The 20,515-nt window shown below is 28.2% G+C and overlaps 3 protein-coding genes across 3 annotated transcripts; all 3 read left to right on the forward strand.

Annotated features, from left to right (window-relative positions):
- Window positions 1–601: 601 nt before the first annotated feature.
- On the forward strand, window positions 602–3,115 carry LOC103578450 (uncharacterized). Its single transcript, XM_008559557.3, has 2 exons — window positions 602–781; window positions 877–3,115. The coding sequence occupies exons 1-2, from the start codon at window positions 614–616 to the stop codon at window positions 2,743–2,745; spliced, it is 2,037 nt and encodes a 678-aa protein (XP_008557779.1). The 5' UTR covers window positions 602–613; the 3' UTR covers window positions 2,746–3,115.
- A 1,708-nt stretch (window positions 3,116–4,823) lies between these two features.
- Window positions 4,824–5,408, forward strand: LOC128667787 (uncharacterized). Its single transcript, XM_053739343.1, has 2 exons — window positions 4,824–4,984; window positions 5,062–5,408. Exons 1-2 carry the CDS (start codon window positions 4,925–4,927, stop codon window positions 5,278–5,280), a joined length of 279 nt encoding a protein of 92 aa, XP_053595318.1. The 5' UTR covers window positions 4,824–4,924; the 3' UTR covers window positions 5,281–5,408.
- A 7,757-nt stretch (window positions 5,409–13,165) lies between these two features.
- On the forward strand, window positions 13,166–14,456 carry LOC103578449 (uncharacterized). The gene is made up of 2 exons (XM_008559554.2): window positions 13,166–13,602; window positions 13,688–14,456. The coding sequence occupies exons 1-2, from the start codon at window positions 13,351–13,353 to the stop codon at window positions 14,003–14,005; spliced, it is 570 nt and encodes a 189-aa protein (XP_008557776.1). The 5' UTR covers window positions 13,166–13,350; the 3' UTR covers window positions 14,006–14,456.
- Window positions 14,457–20,515: the final 6,059 nt, after the last annotated feature.

Genomic DNA, 20,515 nt, shown 5'->3' on the forward strand with positions numbered 1-20,515 from the left:
ATGGTTTGCCCAATGGTCAGCCAAGGCTCGACCCAAGCCTTGCACTCAGTCGAGGAGCATTGGCTGACGACGGGCCAAGGCTTGGTCCATGCTTTGGCCTATGGTTCCTTCCAACAAGAGTAGTTACAAAAAATCTAAAATCAAGAAAATATTACTTGATTGGAGCATATTTTTACTTAAATTAAATAATCTACTTGGTCCAATACAAGCATACATATACTTAAATGAAGTATTTATGCTCGGAAAATTTTTTTTTTATTATCTCAGTGTATAATTTCTTAGTCAAAGATAAAAAAAAACAATAATTATATAAATTAAAACAAATGTCAGAATTTCTTAATCAAATGTATTATCTTTTTTCCGTTAATGATAATAAAAATTAAACATAATAACGGAATTAAAATAATTTAATATCTTATAGAATGCAATAATAATACTATATCTTTAAATGTTGCAATAAACATAAATCTTCGATAAGATAAAAATCACCTCAATTATCTAAATAATATTGTAATCTTTTTGAAGTACGTATACAATTTTTCTAAACAATTTTCACGAACCGTTATATAAGAAGGTGTTTCGAATTTTATTCAGAGTAGATATAAAGATCAGAATGTCAACAATGAAAACAACGGAAGGTATCTTTGTGAAATTAATCATCGTTGGTTACTTGTTGGCAACATGTCAAACATTTCCTAGTAGTGATGTGATTGAGAATAATACAGATAAAGTGTTGAAAAATTTTACTGAACAAATAACTAAAAGTATTAATATCGATAATGTTAGTATTATTTCACAACAAAGTATAAAAGTTAGTTTTATGTAGTGATTTTTAATTGTAAACTCATTGTAATATTTAAAATTTTAATTTTCCAGATTGATTTGAAAAGACCAGATCGGAGTATTGACGTGACATCAAATTTAAATAAGACTGGTACAATAATCGACGATGACTCAACGTTAGATGTCATACATGTAACGAATTCTCCAACGGAAAAATCTGCCCAAAAAAATAGCAATGTCTTGGGCCTTGATTTGAACAAGCAACCATGCGGTATCCCAGATATTCGTCCTTACTTCGAAAATACAGTTAACAATATCAGACGATGGCTTGATAGTATCATCGATGAATGTAATAAAGTAGAGGGGATAACAACTGAAAACATAGAAACTATCCGCAAAAGTTGTGCTCAACTGAAAAATAATTACCTTAAATTATTTCAATTAATAATTAATCCTTTAAATCATCTAAATGGAAATTTAACAGTTGTGAATAATACCTGTTCAATAATTGCTGGCTTAGAAAATATAAGAAATAATGTGATGAATTTTACTTTATGGCCGGAAAACATAATATCAAGAAATAATTCATTCAGTAATATAATTCAGAAATTTAGAAATTTTTTTTCGACAAAATATGGAACATTACCAAATACATCAACATCTGTTAATAGTTCTGATGTAAAATCAAACATTTCCTTTCCGGAAAAATGCACAATGGCTCAGTGTAATATAATAAATAATCTGCTTAATTTGCCTCAAAAAATTAGACAATCCATTGACAAACTAATAAGAAATGTTACAAACATAATTAATCTACAGAAGTATAAAGAACTTAAAGCGGTAACAGACAGCTCAATAAACAATCAATTTAATACTTTCATTCAGGAAAGAATTTCATGTCAAAATCGTTCTCATGAATTGTTCAAGAATATATTACTTCATAATCCGTTAATTCAATCATTTAATAGTATACAAAATTTTCCTCAACAAATTAGAGAATCAATTGACAAATTTATTAGTGATGTTAGGAGTATATTCATACCACAAAATTCTAGAGACGTGAAAACGGTGACAAATACGTCAACTAATGGTCAACTTAATAATGGAACTGATATTCCTGATCAAGGAGAATTTTTATTTCAAAAACCTTCAAATGGATTATTCAACAATATATGGAATATTTCATCCTCAGCGAAATCATCATCTAATCGGCTTTTTAATCAAGCCTTGGATAATCTGCAAAATATGCCTCAACGAATTCAAGAATCGATTGACAAATTTATCAGTGACGTTAGGAGAATATTCAACTCTTCGAATTCAGCAAAATCTCCATCTAGTAATTTTTTTATTCAGTCCTTAGAAGCTCTGCGAAATATGCCTCAACAAATTAGGGAATCGATTGACAAGTTTATTAGTGAAGTTAGAAACATATTCGTACAGCAAGATTCTAAAATAGTTGTAGCAAAGACAAATAACGCAATAAGTAATCAACTGAATAATGTAATGAATACTTTTGTCGATAAAGATTCTATGGTTCGAAATTTTAATGAATTTTTCAAAAATATATGTCAATTTCTAACACCTAAAGAATTTTCATCTGGCAATCTACTTACTCAATCACTTGACAACCTGCGAAATTTGCCACAACAAATAAGCAACTCAATTAATGACCTTATCAATAATGTTGTAAACATATTTACGATAAACGATTGTAAAAAGCACAAAGGAATGGTGAACTTCCCAATTAATAATCGAATTAGTAATGCAAATCATAATTTAATTTACAAAGCATCTACATTTCAAAATTTTTTTAATGGATTATTCAAGAAATCATTACCAACTCAACAAGTATCTTCAACACGAAAAGATTTACCATATTTATCGGCTTTTTCTAAACATTATAGTTTTCCTAGGAAACGTAGAAATTCCTATAAATGTTCGACTGCCAGAAAATGTTTGTAAATTTCTAAGAATTAATTATTGGAGTGGAGAATACGTTTGGTCTGCATCACTTATAGAGCAAATACCAAACGATGTATAATATGATGTGATAAAAAATTAGAGAATATTACGATGAGTGCTAAAGTATAGAATGTATAAAAACTGTACGACTAGCTGAATTATTTAATGCACATTTACAATTATGTTTTTTATATTTAGAAATATGTTTTTGACTAATGATTAATTTTTTTAAGACTTGTTTTCTTACATTATTTAGTAAGTTAATGATAACAATAATTCTAATCTAATTCTTTTACATTAATGAGAAAAATAAATAAATTATAATTAGAAAAATTGAATTAAAAAATATATACTATTGAAATAATAATGAATTTGTCGTGAATTAATTTTATACATTAGTGTGTTTTATTATTTAATTTCAAAATAAAAATTTTTATATATACATATATGTATATACATAAAAATGAAAAATAAATGTTGTATTGATCATAATACGCAATCGATTAATGACGTAACTGTATTTAACAAATAAAAATGAAATATCGTACATTTAAATTGTAAATCATGATTTTCGATTATCAGTATCTTGTATGTAATTTTCATGAAATAATTTTTCAAGTCTTTTATATTATATTTAAGAATTATAATTTTGCACCTTAGTTGGCATTATTTGAAGCAAGTCACTTGAGGAAAAGTCCTTGATTAAGTTTCTTACAGAAGATTTAAACAAAACTTGAAGAAAATGGATTTCATAACCAAAGACCTCATATCAAGTCTTGCTTAAGATTCTTTTTAAAAACTTACAGAAATCTGTAAAAACAGTGTGCCGTAATTTTTAACTAACATACGCGCTGCAAAACAATGTTAGATCAGAGTTGCTGCAGAATTGCTTAAGATATCGGGTTTCTTTATCTCGAGTCATTCCAAGCTCAAACGCAGTACCTATAGCTAATCCAGTAGTCCTCCTTTAAATCTGAAGTACTAAAAACTGATAGTATTCACTCGTTAAAGCTATAACGGACATTAAATAAGCACTATTGAATTTACTATGCTAATGATGGATAACGATATAACGAAGAGGGTAACCATGTCCAGGTATTTTAAGTCATTTTGCAACAAGACTAAGCTAATGCATTTGAAGCAAAGTATCTTGTTTTAAGGCTGAGCCATACTCAACAAGTTCTCGAATTTCCGATTTCTATTAATTGATTATCATTGCAGCAATTTTTTCAACTTTCTGAAAAATGCATTCTTAGACGAACTTCCTCGAAAGTTTTTTAATTCGAGTTCCTTAAATATTTAAAACGTAATTAGAAATCTAATAAAACTCGGAAATTCGGTTAGTACTGCCGATCCAAATATTACTACAGATTTTCTTAACGTATCTCCGAAAGTATTTTGCATCAGACTTGTCTAAGACTGATCATGCAGACTTGCTGCAGATCTTCAGTTGACTGACAGTACAGATTTATGTAAGACTTCCTTAAGAATGCTACTAGAGTAATAAATTTAAAGAAAAATTTTTTTTTTACTTTATTAAATGGAATATTTTTCTTAATTTTTAAAACTTTGTAATCAGTATATTTTTTATACAGAAATCAATTTCAGATAAAAACGATCGTAAGTAACTTATTAATAATATAAAATTTAATAGTTATAATGAATATTCATTAATATGCAATATGTAATGTATATGAATCATAAATGATTAGAGTTGACGTTTAAATAGTAATCTTTCATATTATTTTAATTTATACAGTCAGTCAAAATTAAAATTTTAGAATAATGTATAAGATTATGATAACAAGTATAAAATTATGCATACTTCAATATTGTCAAAGTATGATTAACATTTTTACATGCATAATTATTTTTTTTATATTACATACACACACACACACACACACATATATATATATACATATATATATATAGATTGCTTGTTGAACATTCCATAGAGGACTTGATCTACATATCGCATCGAAATTGTATACTAGTGTTATTTTTAAAAACATCGATATCAATTGACCTCTCAACCCATTTTAGCTTTTATCGCAAAAAATTTGTCAGAAAGTGTTGAGAAACTATATAACCATTCGATTATACAGTTAACGTTCATCATTTGCAGTGAGAATACTTATTTTAAATCTTGGCATCTTGAACACTACAAATCTTAATAATGGCACGTTGGGTATTACTTTTCCTTGTTGTTGCTTTCGTCCTCATTTCTGTCATTGAGGTAAATAAAATTTTAAACAACAAAATTGATTTATAATAAAAAAAAAAATTTGCTTTAAAAATAAATATTTTTTTTAGAGTGCGCCAGCACAAGAAGAGACAAGTCCAGCGAACAAAATTGAAGATTCAGTCAAGCAAGCTATAGAAAAAATTAGTCAAAGTTTTAAAGATTTAATGGAAGATCCAAAAATCAGTGAGTTTTACAAAGAGGGTCAAAAAGCGTTTGAAAATGCTGCAGAAAAACTTAAAACCGAAGCAGCCAAACTTATTCCAAAAACAGATGAATCTACCGAATGAAGTCATCACTAATTCAAAAACTGTTAATATAAATACTTATAATTATAAATAATAGTTGAAAAAAAAAATTTCTTAAATTTTGTTAAATGTGGTTAATGGTAGTAATTTAATAAATTTTATTGACCCAATAACGGATTATTTTTATTATGAAATCTTAAGAATTTAACTTAACATTAATTTGGCAATAAATGTATCAACCTAATATAGAGCGGATAGTTAGAAATTTCATTTTATTTATTTAACTTTAGAATATTTTGTCCAAAAATTGATAATTTCTAGTTTATATGAACTCGCTGTAGTTTAAATTGAAAAAATAGTTCCGAGTAAATTATCTGAAAAACAAATATCCACCTGGAAACAGCGAGGGTGGATGGGGAGCTTGAATTAAATGCGTTTATGAAATCAATTTAAAATAATTTCTGCTTAAAATATTATTTCGGATCGGAAATATAGTGCCCTTCAATAGATTAATGGTATTCCATTAAACTCGACTCTCGAACGAAATAAAGTATTATAAAACAGCTTCCTAGAACATAAGAATGTTACATAACAATAGCTTCCCATGTTTTAGAAATATTTCCAATTTTCTTAAATAGAAGTTTAAAATAGATTTTAAACTTCTACCATCTCCTCTAAGGTGTCTCAAATGTGTTTTGCTACTTCACAAAGTTTCATTAGAACATTTAAACAGTTTCTATAAAATAATACAATTTCACCACGAAAAAAATAGATAAATGAATAAACACCACAAATTATTGTTCGATTATTAACAGTAAATACAATATCGACGTTCTAATTAGCAAATTGTCTAACTTAATATTTTTCATTAGGTGATTCTGTGCAATTTTCAGATAATAATAGTCAGAAAAAATATTATTTGAGTAACCTAGACAAAAATATTATTCATTTACTAGATATGGAATTGATTTTTAGATGAAAAAAATTTTTTTAATTACTTTTTTTTCGCATAACTGGAAGATTTTTTGAAATAGAGTTAGACCATTTGCTAATTAGAACGTCGATATTCGGAATCAGAATGTGTAAATATAGTAGCATACACTGAAATCATTAAAATTTATGGAGCCGTGCAATAAAAGCAGCATAGTCTCTTAGAATAATCAATTTAACATTTTAGAATGTTCTTGTAACTTAAAACTGAGATTTTTATTTATTATAATGCAGTCAGTGCAGTGTCATTAATCGATAGCTATTTTAATGGTCTGTAACCGAGAAAGTTCGCATGCGAATTTCACTGACAATTATTGCCATTTATTAGACAACTGTTTCAAGGAATCCCCTTGAACTATATGTACTGTACAACATTGTTATGAAAAATAGTAGTATATCAATAAAACTTATGCCATCGTTATTTTCAATTTAAAATGGACTTTCAGGAATAAAAAAAAAAGTCTGGAAATCGTTCGACCCTGCGAGCCAGCCCCAAAACTTGCCGCTGTTTTCGAGTTCTTTGAGCTCGAAAAAATTATTATTATCAATATGTTTAAATTCTGTGCGCTTGTCAATATTTTTAACTACATTGGCATTTTCGAGCTTTTCAAACTCACAACGAGTTACATTTTACATTAAATTTTGAAAATTTAAGAATCGAAAATAATAAATAGACAAGCGTTTTTTCAATAATTATTCATGATTATTTTCAATAAAATAAATGTATTTAGGCAGAAATCGATATAAGTGATTAAAATATGGATTTAAATGAGTTTAGACTCAGATCAGAGCGTTAATGTATAAAATAGACGAGAAAAATATTAAAAAAAGTGTTGTTTCAATTTTTTTGTTGATAGTATCATTTAAACTAAAGAACTTAAATACATCTCAGGGAGATCGAGATCGACTATAAAGACGAAGAGTTGGTATTATGATGAAAACATTTTAGTACATTATTCATGAAAAATTTACTTTTGAAAAACTAATAATAAAAAAAAAAAATAATAAATAAAAACAAAGAAAATATAAGTCATAAGTAAATATATTAACGATTAAGTAAAAAAAAAAAAGCTATTTGACAGCCGAAACGGAAATAGATTTATCATTATTTGGTTAGTTCCACCTTTAATTCAAATGAAAATACCGACAAATTCTGATAAAATACATTATAGAGAATAAAATTATGAAAATCCGTAAAATAGCTATATTATTATTACCATCGTATTATTATTATAATTAATATTATTCTTTTTATTAATATATCATATTATAATATATTTATATACTCTCAATAAACACCAAGTTGGATTAACCGCTTAAATTGAAATGTTTTCAATTTATTAAAAGTGTTATACAGCGGTAATATTTGAATTCGAACAATTTCATGAATTAACTAAAAAATAGAAGAACTAATGCAATAGCTAAATTTCAAAAATTTCAATGAATAAATAAAAAAATTGATAAAATTTTTGGAAAGTTGCGTCACGAGGACCAATACAATATAGTTAGATTTTTATGAAATCTACTAGTAAATTTCAAAAATCTCAATCGACAAATGGTTAAATCAATGAGTTGTATAGTGAAAATTAAAAAGGCAATCAAGAGAGCTTTCAGATAGAACAAAAAAAAATGAGATGCTCCATATATGTATATAAATACATGTATAAATTTTTTCACCAACAGTATTTTTGGAACCTACTCGACTAAATTAGATAGAAAATGTTAAAAAAATTTTTGTAAAGTTGCGTTATGAGGACAAATACAATAGCTAAATTTTTATAAAATCAACTAAAAATGCTTATATTTATAACTGAATTATGATTGATTATTTAATACAACAAAATTCATTAATGTTATCTTGACCAATTTGACCTCCAAAACGATTTCAACATACCATAAAATATCATTATCAGTAGTAAGCAATAAAGATGATTGGATAAACTTTCATTCTTAGAAAATATGTAATTTTTTTTAGTTAAATCGTGTGTTCTTATTTTTATACGTATTATAAGGGAAAATTTCCATTTATTGTTCGATCAATGTAATAAATGATAAATAAAAACTACAATGTAACTAATTATAGTAACTCTTAAAAATTATCTACAATAAAATGATCGAATAACATTTAATTTTTGTATGTTATATTGTTATATATGGGGCATTCCATGCCAACTCGTCTTACTAATAGATTTTGCATCTTCGATTTCGCTGAAATTGAGGCACATTTTTGTACCCCTAGAAAAAGCTTATTATGAATTTTTTCAAATTTTTTCATCCAGCCAATCAGGAGATATGAATTTTTTAAGATTTCAGGGATTTTTTTTTAAATAAACATAACTTAGTGGAAAATTGATCGAGTTGGATCTTTTTTTAACTTTCCGCTAAGAAAATTGTAAATCTTCCAAAATTCAGGAAGTTATTGTCTTCACCCCGATTTTCGAAAATCGAGTTTTCATCAGATGTCGACATTTTGAGGTCCTAGGAAGCTATTCTGACTATTTTCAGAATGATGTCCGAGTGTGCGTGTATGTGTGTGCACTGAAAAGAGGATTTATTTGAAATAAACCCGATTTATTAAAACTCTTGTGAGAAGCTTTTTTTTGAGACAAGTAAATATTTATTACAATTAAAACAATCGTTGTTTTAACTCAAATAAATGTTTGTAATATTAACAAAGACTTCTTTGACTTATATAAATATTTATTTCCACCAAACAATATTTATTAATAGTTAATAAATATTTCTTTGGCGAATATTATCGATAGATGGCTGCATATAATCATATATTAGAAAGAGACTAACAGAGTTAAAAGTAAATGTTGTCGCACGGCCATATTATAAATAAAATATAAAAATTATTTCAATAATTGTTGTTTTTTTTTTTTATTATAATGAAGATAAAGATAATTATCTTTCCACTTAAAATAATTTTTTTTTAATATTTTATTATTCATATTTTGAGAAAATTAGGTTATATCTTCAAATACGTCAAATTGCGTCAATGAAATGATTAATAAATCATTTATAATATATTAATAAATATTTTTTTGGTGCAAAAAAATGCTCTTTAATAAATAATTTGTTATCTGTTAAAAAATATTGATTTGAGCATGTTCATTAATAAACCATTTGTTAAATATAAGCAAATCTTATTAAATCCAAAGAAATCCTTCTATCAGTGTGTGTAAACTCTGTAACTTTTTAACTAATGAATGAATATGTTATTTTTCCTACATAAATCATAATATAATGTATTAAAATGTATTCAAAATCATTCCAACTCCTTGTCTTTATGATGGTCTCTTTCGATTACCACGTATTGTAATGTATAACTCATTCTTCAATTTAATTAGTATTATCAACAAAACAATTAAAGAAACACCGTTTTCAGTATTTTTCTTGGATGTTTGATATATTAACGCTTTGATATGAGTTAGGACTCATTTAAATCCTTACTTTGGTCACTTATATTGATTTCTGTCTGAAGATAGTTTTTTTTTTCTTTATTGCAGATAATCGTGGATAAATATTTAAAAACTGCTCAGTTATTAATTATTTATTTTCAATTTTGAAATTCCCAATTTTAACATAAAACGTCGAAAGGCTCGAAAACAGTGGGAAGTTTTAGGGCTGGCTCGCAGGGTCGACCGATTTTCAGGTTTTTTTTTTTATTTCTGAAAGTCCATTTCAAATCGAAAATAACGATGGCATAGGTTTTATTAATATATTACTATTTTTCATAACAATTTTGTACAGTATATAGAGGTCAAGGGGTCTCCTTAAAACAGCGATTTTAAGATTGTTTGTATCCTTCGATTTTTTTTTTACAATTTTCAAAAATATTACTCCCCATAACAGAAATTTTGAGCCTAGTCTCATAATGGGTTAATGATGAGTTATAATTTTTTCTTAATTTAAAATTAAATATTTTTCAATATATCATATACACACAGAAAAAACAGTTAACTTGAATCAAGGAAAATATTCTTGATTCAAGAAAATTTTTTTGATCGATTCGGAAAATAAAAATTTACTTACCCCAAGTAAACAATTATCTTCAAATTTTTATCTTGAATCAAAATTTTTTTTCTTACGTTAACTTATTTTTTACGCTTAAATTAAAAAATTTTCACTTGTTTCAAGAGTTTATATTTCTTAAAGTAAGATACATTACTCTTTTGTAGAAATATTGCATTTTTTTGGTTAAAGGAAATAAAATTTCTCGGAACAAGTACTAATGTAGCCGCGGGTAATAAGGCCTAAGTGACAGAAATGATATTTAAAATAATCGCCTCCGCTAAAGGCTACTCTAGAAGAAGGGTCTTACATAGATATGTTACAACAAATTTATAGAGTCTCGATACCACGTTCCCTGTCTTCTATATTTCGTCATCCGTCATATGATGTCGTAGCGCAGAAGAAATTATAAGAAAAAATCTAGTCTTCTGACTCTTAAAAAGAATACTGATAATTTTAGGTGCTGCTGAGCAAAACAATCGAGTCTTCTGATTCTTAAACAGTATTGTTGCTAAATTTAAGTGATGATTCATCTCTAATACCAATTTTATTAAGTATAGTTAAACTATTCCAGTTTGTTTAACCCGTAGGCCTTATTACCCTACCGTAGTGAAGTAAGGCCTATTCGTATGGTTTTTTTGTAAAAGTATAATTATTTGTTTGTTTATGGTAAAAATTACCATTACTTCATTACATTTTAAGGCTAATGTATTGAAATAAAGATTGATGATACATTTCGATAATTAAATGCAATGTTTTCGATTCCATTCAAGATTTCCCTTAGCTAGGCCTTATTACCCGCCGGTACCTTATTCTTTCCACGCAAGTATTTTTGTATTCTCCGATCAAGATAACAAAAGTTGCTCAAGCCAAGAGAGAAAATTTTTTGGGAGAAAAGATCGATATGGAGAAGGGGAAAGTCACTGGTGCTAGGCAGCAGCAGCGGGAGTAGTTCAGTGGTCGCCACTAGATCGCGCCTACCATTTGTAGTGTGTCCCTGGTAAGAAAGATATTCTAGAATTGTTAAATTCCAAATTTCAGTACGATTTTGACTGAGTACTCCTCTGTCATTTGATAGAGATACAAATACCCTTTTGAATTGCACTATAGTATATCCTATAATACATCATGGCTTTAATATTTGATATTAACGTTTACTTGAATAATTTTTTGCGATATACACAAACAAAAAACTACGTTTCAGATAAAAAAAAAATAAAAACAATAAACACGTTAACCTTTCGGAGAGAGAATACATTTTTGATTCAGAAAAATTTAAGTCTTCATTAAAGAAGCTAACTTTTGGAGCAAGAAATTTTTTGTTCTTAGGCCAAGCAACTTTTATTTTCATTTGAGCAATTTATTTTTCGGAGCAAGAGAATTTTTTTTTTTGGGCCAAGAGATTTTTTCTTGGCTCAAGGGGTTTTTTTTTTTTTCAATCAAGACGTTTATTTTTTGGAGCAAGAAAATTTTTTCCTTGGGACAAGAAAAAATTTCTTGGTCGAAGATAAACTTATTTTCGTTCAAAACGTTGATTTTTTGGCGAGAGATGACCTATTTTCTTTAGCCAAGAATTTATTTTCTTAAACCAAGAAATTTTCAATTTCGCTCCAAAAATACATTTTTTTGGAGCAAGAGAATTTACTGTCTTGAACCAAAAAAAAGTTTTTGAATCAAGTATATTATTTTTATCGAATCAAGAAAGGAAATTTGGAAGACAATCATTTTGTTGAACCAAGTTAACTGTTTTTTCTGTGCACAGATAAGTATATCATCAAAAATTTGTTCAGTGATACTAAACTGTCTCTTATTACATTTACCTTCAACTTTCTTTATCTTAACCCAAATGTATTTGTTTGGCCATCGGAAGCTTTTCCAATTACTACCTCTTTCAGTACAAAAATAGTTATTTCATACTTTTTATAATTACATATGAATGTGTAATATGTATTTTATTCCTAAAATTAAATATACATGATATGTTTCTACGGCCATAATTTCATAAAGAAGTACTGAAATCGCAGATGAAACAGCAATTTTTCAAATTTCGAGATGTTTAATTAAATTTATCTCAGAAACTACTAGCTCTACAGTAATGGCTTGAACAACCTTTTTCTGTAGGAAATCAAATTTTCTATAAAAAAAAAAAAGTCCTGTACAATTTTGTTCTATAGTTAGTGGTTTGCGTGTAAATTTAAAAAAACCGTGAAATTTGAGAAAAAATTGGCTTTAAGATTTTTTACCAGTGAGGCTGATTACAAGACGTAAATTAGCTGCAAACACTTTAAAGAGTAAGAATTTCTCTGTTATTTCCGCTTAATAGCGACTTAATATCTTGCAATGCTGCGGAGCTATAGATAATTTAAAAAAAAAATCAAAATTTACATGTTAATTAAATGGAAAAATTTCAAATTTATTTAGCGAGTACTTAAAATTAAAATTAAGAGCTTATCTTTGGTGAGAATTTATTTTTACATGTTTAGAAAATTATTCCGTCGATGGACCAGAAAAAAAAATAGTCGTTTCAAACGAAACACCTTAATAGCCATACATTAAAATAAAGAATTATTTATTATTAATTTAGTAAAACTGTTTATTTAACATAATCGTATAAAATTTGAAATAATTTTTTTTTTTTTGAGATAATTTTAATCTTTTGAATTTATCGTATAGAATAAGAAAATATAAAACATTTTCAAGTTAATTGAGCTTGGATATATCAAATCCGGACATAAATAAGTTCCTTAATTGCAAAAACATTCAAAAGTGCTATAGGGTATTTTACGTTCTTCATATTTGGTTCGTGATATATATTCATAATAAATAATAAAAAGACGATATCGTATTTTTATACAAATTGTAACCATTAAAAGAACTTTGGAAATTTCTGTGTGTCATCAGCGAATACTTAGCGAATGCTAAGTAAAAAAAAATAATGGATAATAATTCGAACTTTGCCCTGAATATTGTTGATAAGAGACAGCTATATAAGAATCCACAAAGTGTATTGCATTACGTCAGTCTTCATTCGTAATAAATTTGAAAGTGTTGTAATTCATTTTTATTTTATTTTTTTCAATATTAAAATAAAATTACAACGTAAAAATGAAATCTATATTAATAATTGCAACTTTAGTGACTATTTCATATGGAATACCTGCTGGTGAAGTATCTACTCAGCCTATGCAACTATCTGAATTGATAACTCAAGCTCAAGCTAGTATTAATAATTTTGGGGAAGAACTACAAAAAAAACTTAATCTTCCTGACCAAGAATCTGTTGCTAAGACAATTCAAGCTCAAACTACAAATTTTGTTACCAATGTCCAAGATTATGTTAAAAAAGTATCTGATGATGTAAGTACTAGTTTGTAATTTATTTAATATAATAAATATATTAAATTTATTTTAATAATTTGTGTTACTATTATTGATGTTGAAGATAAAAACGAAAAATCCTGAGCTAGAAAAAATCTGGGACGATATCAAAGGAAAATTCAGTAAAGTCGCTGATGATATTAATGCACAAATTCCAAATGCTCAGGATCAAGCAAATCAACTTAAAGAAAAATTAACTCAAGGATTTAATGTTCTCGTTGAGGAATCAAGCAAAGTTTCAAAGGCAATCGGCACAGATTCAGAAAAAATCCAAGAAGATGTAGGAAAAATTACGAAACAGGCTGTTGAGCTTGTCCTTGAAACAACTAAAAATTTTGAAACTAAATTGCGTGAATTGGCCGTTACTGAAGCCCCAAAATAAATTATGTGAAAATAATATAGTTATGGCTTAAATATTTATCTTTTTTTTTTCTCTTTCGTATTCAAGTCAATATATTTTGAAAATTTTAATTATTCGTTAAAATATCAAATTGAAATTTTTTTCGATCTACTTCATATCAAATAACTGCATTCCAGTAAATTATAATGAGGTCAATGTAATCAAAATTTTTCTGTAATTGGAATTTTTTTTTGTCAGCATATTTTTCAGAGTAAAGAATAAGCTTGTCGTCAGTAATATGTTTATTTTATTATCATACTTTTGAGAATACAGTACAAGCACTTCTGTTGTGTATAAAACTTGTTGTTCCCTTAAATAAATTTTTTACTTAAAAAATTTTAAGTATTGCAATAATTGTACTACAACATTAAATGTTTTAATTCACTTTGTGTGTTTAAAATAAAATTTATTTATAAATAAATATGGAAATAACTTCCTGGAGAATGAATATCTTTCTTTTAATAATAGTTATCGTAAGTTAATTTTTCATTACTACACGGAAGTTAATTGAATTATTTGTTATACCTGTTTAATTTTAAATTATTTTTTTAATTATGGTTTGTTAATTTTTTCAATCAATCAGTTGTTTGATAATTAAGAATTTGGTGGGTTAATTATAAAAAGTTAATTTTAAAGTTAACGTCACTGTGTTTGAATTCGTAAAGAAATAATATTTTTTTTTCTTTATTTATTTATTTTTTTGTTTCATAGATTTTAGTTACTACCACAGCTGAAAAATTTACTAAAGATCACAAAGAACTCTTAGAGAAAATGGTTAAAGTTGTAGCTGCCCATCCTCGTTATCCAAATTATGAGACTTCTGAAGAAAGAACGGAGCGAATGAACAAAGAGTTAGATCAAGCAATGAATTTTATTAACGTCGTTGGACAAATAGATAATTTTCTCACAAATAAAATGAGAATTTTCATTAAACAACTCAACGCAATGTATAATATTAATGATTCCGATCATTCGTAATTACAGTTTCGGCCTTTATGCAACCAAAATGTGGCTTATTTAATTATAAAATTTTTTATTGTTGATAGTAGGATTACTTTAAAAATATTAATTATATTTGTTCTGTATTATTATAAACTAAATGTATAAACAACTTAATTTTTAATCAATATTAAACATAAAATTAATCGATAATAGTAGAAAGCAATGATAACTTCCATGAAAATCTTACAGAAATAATTATATCACAAAAAAAGAGGAACTCAAAATTTAGTTATAATTACTTCATGTAGAGAGTAAATTAAAACCACCAATGGGATCCAATAATTTTAACTTTTGACATATAAGTAAAACTTGTCGAATCCTATTAATGGTTTCAGTTCACTCTCCATTACACATGCCTTGTGAAAATTTTTTACTTGCAAAAATTGAAAATAATTATTGCAGATTGACAATAAGAGCTCGGATCAAAAGATAATGTAAATTTGACTTTTTGATTTAAATTTAAGTCGACGAAGCCAAAACTAAGTCAAATTTACTTTTTTGACTTGAATGGATACAAAGTAGGTCAAATTAGCCAATAGTAAGTGAAATTAAAATGCGTTTTTCATTCACTTTTGACTTGCTTTTGGCTAACCTGACCTACTTAGTATCCATTCAAGTCAAAAAAGTCAATTTTAAGTTTTTTCTTTATTGACCCGAAAGTGTCTAAATTTTTATTTCCTTTTAAATACTTTGAGCAAGGATTATAATAAAGCCAAAAAAACTCATATAAAGTTCTGAGAAATTAGAAAATTTTTCAACTTTTCTAGAAAAATTATCAAGATTTATTAAAACTTTGAGCAGAAAATTTTCATCGCAATAAAAAAGTTTGTTTTTTGTCAAAATTTTATTCTTCCATAGCAATTATTCTCATAACAAATAATATTCTTAATTTCAGCAAAGTTTTTTGAAAAACTTTAAAAAACTTTTTTTATTCCCGTGAAAATTGTCTGCCCAACGTTTTAATAAGTCTTGATAATTTTCTATAAAACTTGCCCAATAATCTAAATATTTGAATTTTTAAAACTGTATATCATTTTTTTGACTTGATAATACTTTCTCAGAGTTTGTAAGAGAGAATAACAATTTCAAAACTTGTATTTTCAATTTGCAAGAATTATTTTCACTTTTTACAGAGAAAAATTTCCACAAAGGATGGTAATTTTTACAAACTTTTTTTATTTATGTATATTTTAATGAAATATGTAATCTAATACAAAACATATTTAAACGTTTAATGATATTTCATTATAGAATGTAATATTAAAAACGCGAATAAAAAAAAAAAGAGCTTAATTACTTTTTACAAATCATAAAATTTTCGAGAAACGGTACGTCAGTCAGTACAATAGCAAATTAATAGTCCGCGTCAACTTTTTTCTGATTATTTATTTATTAATATTATTTTTAAATATTTTAGATAATCAAAAGAATGTTGCCATAGGCAGATAATATAGTGAATTTGTCCGGATCAGTTTCTTCTGTGTCGGAGTATATGGTATATGGAAACTTAAGACTCTAAGGTCTCCATGATCGAGCATTACATGGAAAATTAATGTAAAAATGTTTTAATTTTGAATATTTGATGCACTAATAAAGCAGAATATATATTTAATATATAGATATATTATGATACATGTAAATCTTTGAGCATTAATAAACGTTTACATCGACTAAATATAATCTCTCAGTAATAAAATCTAAGGGTGATATTCACACCGAAACACTTTTTCAGCAGAGATGATACACTCTCAAAAGATGTCAGCTAATGATTGGTCGAAGTAGAGTTATCATAAAAAAATTAGGTCTAAAAAATACGCGGTTGCATGTTTTTGTCACTGACCATAGTTAGACTCAGTGTATTTAAATATGTATCAATACAAATATTGAATTTAATAATTAAAGTTTATTTTTTAAAATGAAAGGATACATTGTAATTATTATTTTTTTTCATTCTGTGTTGCAATATTTCTTAAATAATTAATTTTGAGTATTTTTACGGAAACCAACTTTTTAGAATCTTAAATTTATTTAATTATTAATTTAATAAATTTACTACTTACTAAAACCTGAAATGTTTATTATCATAAGAATCAAAAAGATTTATAACTATAGTTATAATTTAGAATTATTTTATATATACATAGAGAGAAATTAATTATTTTATCTACAATACAAAATTTTTAATTTTAACTATTTAAATGGTAATAAAATTTTTCACTGGTAAAATAATTAGTTTTACCATTGAAAATGATAACAGTTACAATTGATGATGGTAACGGTTACTATATCGGAGATGCTCATTGTAATTATTAAAAATTATAATTGTTACAATCGAAGATGGTAACTGTTACCATTCAAAGTTGTAAAAATTCTTAACTAAGAATGTGTGTGTGCATGAGTGTGCTCGCGTGAGTGAGTGAGTGTGTGTGTGAAATTAATCACTTCACTGTTAAACAAAGACACATAGACAAGCGTCAGATTAGAAAGCTGATATTTAAATTTTTAATTAGCTTAAATGGTCACCCAGAGAGAAAAGTATGACGGGCCCAGGCTTGGCCCAAGTATGTAGAACCGAGGCTCAAGCTTGTAAGCCAGCCTTAGTGGGACTCTAGAATGATAACACGGGGCCCGACTTGGTTGCTAGAGTTGGCCCATACTTGGTTGCCAGGCCTGGCTCAGACTTTGTTGCCAGACCTTGCCCATGCATCGAGGAAACATATAAATTTAATTTAAAAAAAATTTTATTATTATTAAGTAGGGTCTATAGTAATTTTTGTCCAAGCTTTTCTCTCAAACAAAACTTCTAAACGCAAAAAAAAGAACGAGGCTCGATGCATTGCTCTATAATCTAGCAACATACGTTTTAATTTTTTTAAAAATATGCTTTTGTTTAAGAGAAAAACGTGGACAAAGTTTCCATTTACTGCTCAAGTGCAACAGAGAGTACCGTTTGTCGACTTGAGTGTGACAGAGAAAAAAGTTCAGACCCCTCTTAAACCTGAGTTCCGAGCGCGAACTGCCGTCCTTTTTAATTGCTGGGTCCGAACGATAGCTGCTGGACGAACCAACTAATGTTGAACTGATACATTAATATTATCTACTTATTAAACCATAGATATAACCAAACTTGGGAAATCCTACCTTGGCCCAAGACTGGCTTACCATTGGATGGCCAGGACTGAGTACCCAATCTTGAGCCAAGCATGTGCCAATATAGCATGGGATCATTATTTAGGCTAATAGCCCAGATAGGAAAGTACGACGGGCCCAGGCTTGGCTCAGGCTTGGTTCAACTATGTTGAACTCTGGACCAAGCTTGTAAGCCAGCCTTGTTCCAGCCTTGGTAGAAGTCTGGAATGATAACTGGGTGCCAAGCCTGGTTGCCAGCCCTGACCCATGCTTGCTTGCCAGACCTGGCCCATGCTTGGTTGCCAGACTTGGCCCATGCATCGAAAAAACACATAAATTCAATTAAAAAAAAAAATTTATTATTATTAAAGTACTAGAGTTTGTGATCATTAACGTTTAAACTATTTAAGTGAAGTAAATAACGTGAAAAAAACTCGGTGAAAATTCTGCTGGGCTCTGGGCGCGAACTGCCGTCCTTCTGATTGCTGGGTTTGAACGCTGGCTACTGGACGCACCTACTAACGTTCAATTGAAACTTTTATATGTTCTACTTGTTCATTTTACTACAACCACTCGGTTTTATGAAATATAAAGAGCAATTTAATTTATATTTTCGATTAAGAAAGAAAAAAATAATTTCATATTATTTATATTATAATTACATAATTTTTTAAAATAAAATTTATTAAATTTAATTGATTATTTATCAAGAACCCAGCTTAATTATCTTACTCTACCACCATAATTCCCAAGTTAGGGTGACTCTCGGCTTGGCCAAGGCTAGGTTATCTAGTGTTGGCCGATGTTAGGGTAACCATCCAACGGCCAAAGCTAGGGTATTCAGTCTTGGCCCAAGCCTGGGTAATCATTGGAATGGCCAATACTAATTAACCAGTTATGGCCCAGGCATGGGACAGTATAGGTTTGCCAAGACGGGCTTCCCAATAATGTCCCAGGCATGGTCCCGTCGTTCAACTCGGGGGCTTCCTGTATGGGTAGAAGTTATTCATAGCTGGGTCCTAGCTAGGGTCTACCGTGGAAACCCAGAGCTCGGTGAACTAGTTCTGGTTCAAGCTTGGGCCAATATTGAAGAGCTAGAGCAGGGTTACCCATGACTGGGTCTCGTTTGGGGCCAACAGCGGAAAGCCAGCGCTAGGTTGCCCACGACTGGGCCTTAGCTAGGGCCGACACTAGGAAGCCAGAGCTAGGTTGCCCAGTCCTGGGCCTTAGCTAGGGCCGACACTGGGGAGCCAGAGCTGGGTTACCCAGTCCTGGTCCGTGCTTAGCCCCGTTGTCAGAGCTTGTAAGTTCCTACATAGGAGTATCTATTACCATCGGGTTATTAAGAATTACGATTATTGATAATAGTACTAATTATTTAAGATAATAAAAGTTATAATTTCCGATTATTATAAATAATCGTAAATTTTACCATATAATTAGTAGATATTACTGTACAGATTGTTTATTTAATAATTTAAATGATATTTTCTATGATAAAATTCAGTTTAAAAATTGTACTATAATTTGATGATAACTTTCACCATAAAATTCTCTCCATGTAGAAATTATTTTTTGTTAAATAATAATGTTTTTTTTTACTTCCCGCTGAGGAAATTGCAAATTTTTAAAGATTCGGGAAGTTATTGGTTGCGGTCCGATTTTCGAAAATCTAATTTCTGAAAGATAGTGACATTTTGAGGTTCTAGGAAGCTATTTTAACTAATTTCAAATTTTTTCAAAAATGTTTTTTTTAGATAACTTTTAATATGCTCGATGGATCGATTCCAAAATCTAATCAGCTCTAAAACTTTATAATCCCCGTCGAATGCCACCTCAACCATCAAAATCGGTTTAATCGATCAAGAAAAACCGTTGTCGAAAGAATTCAAATTTTTTTTAGTTTTTTTGAAATTTCTCAAAAACGACGAGATAAATCAATTTCAAAATTTGATCAGCTCTAGAACTCAATAAAACGCGTCGATTGCTACCTCAACTGTCTCAATCGGTCAATTTATTTGAGAGATATCGTTGGAGAAAAAATGGTAAAAAACGTTATTTTTCGAAAACAACAGCATACAAAATCATTTTCGAGCTCGAAAAACTCGCAAATGTATTCACAACAATGTGTTCGAGCTCTTTGGGAAGTTTTGGAGCTGGCCCGCAGGGTCAACTGATAGACCGATTTTTTTTTGTGTCGCGACTGACATTTAAAAAGTGTTGAATTTGCTTCCAGTATTACCCGAATTTGATATTTAAATTCAACACAAATATTCTGTGTTAAAAAATTACATAACATTTTTTACTGTGAGGAATTATTTGGATTTCATTTAAATCTGCATTTACTCCGATCCAGAGTTT

Source organism: Microplitis demolitor, chromosome 5 (assembly GCF_026212275.2).
Source record: "Microplitis demolitor isolate Queensland-Clemson2020A chromosome 5, iyMicDemo2.1a, whole genome shotgun sequence".
Lineage (NCBI taxonomy): Eukaryota > Metazoa > Arthropoda > Insecta > Hymenoptera > Braconidae > Microplitis > Microplitis demolitor.

Bases quoted from the DNA above. Each gene is read 5' to 3' on its own strand.
- LOC103578450 (XM_008559557.3), top strand. From the start codon at position 614: ATGTCAACAATGAAAACAACGGAAGGTATCTTTGTGAAATTAATCATC. The intron at 782-876 runs GTTAGTATTATT...TTAATTTTCCAG, and splicing joins AAAGTATTAATATCGATAAT to ATTGATTTGAAAAGACCAGA.
- LOC103578449 (XM_008559554.2), top strand. From the start codon at position 13,351: ATGAAATCTATATTAATAATTGCAACTTTAGTGACTATTTCATATGGA. The intron at 13,603-13,687 runs GTAAGTACTAGT...TTGATGTTGAAG, and splicing joins TTAAAAAAGTATCTGATGAT to ATAAAAACGAAAAATCCTGA.
- LOC128667787 (XM_053739343.1), top strand. From the start codon at position 4,925: ATGGCACGTTGGGTATTACTTTTCCTTGTTGTTGCTTTCGTCCTCATT. The intron at 4,985-5,061 runs GTAAATAAAATT...TATTTTTTTTAG, and splicing joins TCCTCATTTCTGTCATTGAG to AGTGCGCCAGCACAAGAAGA.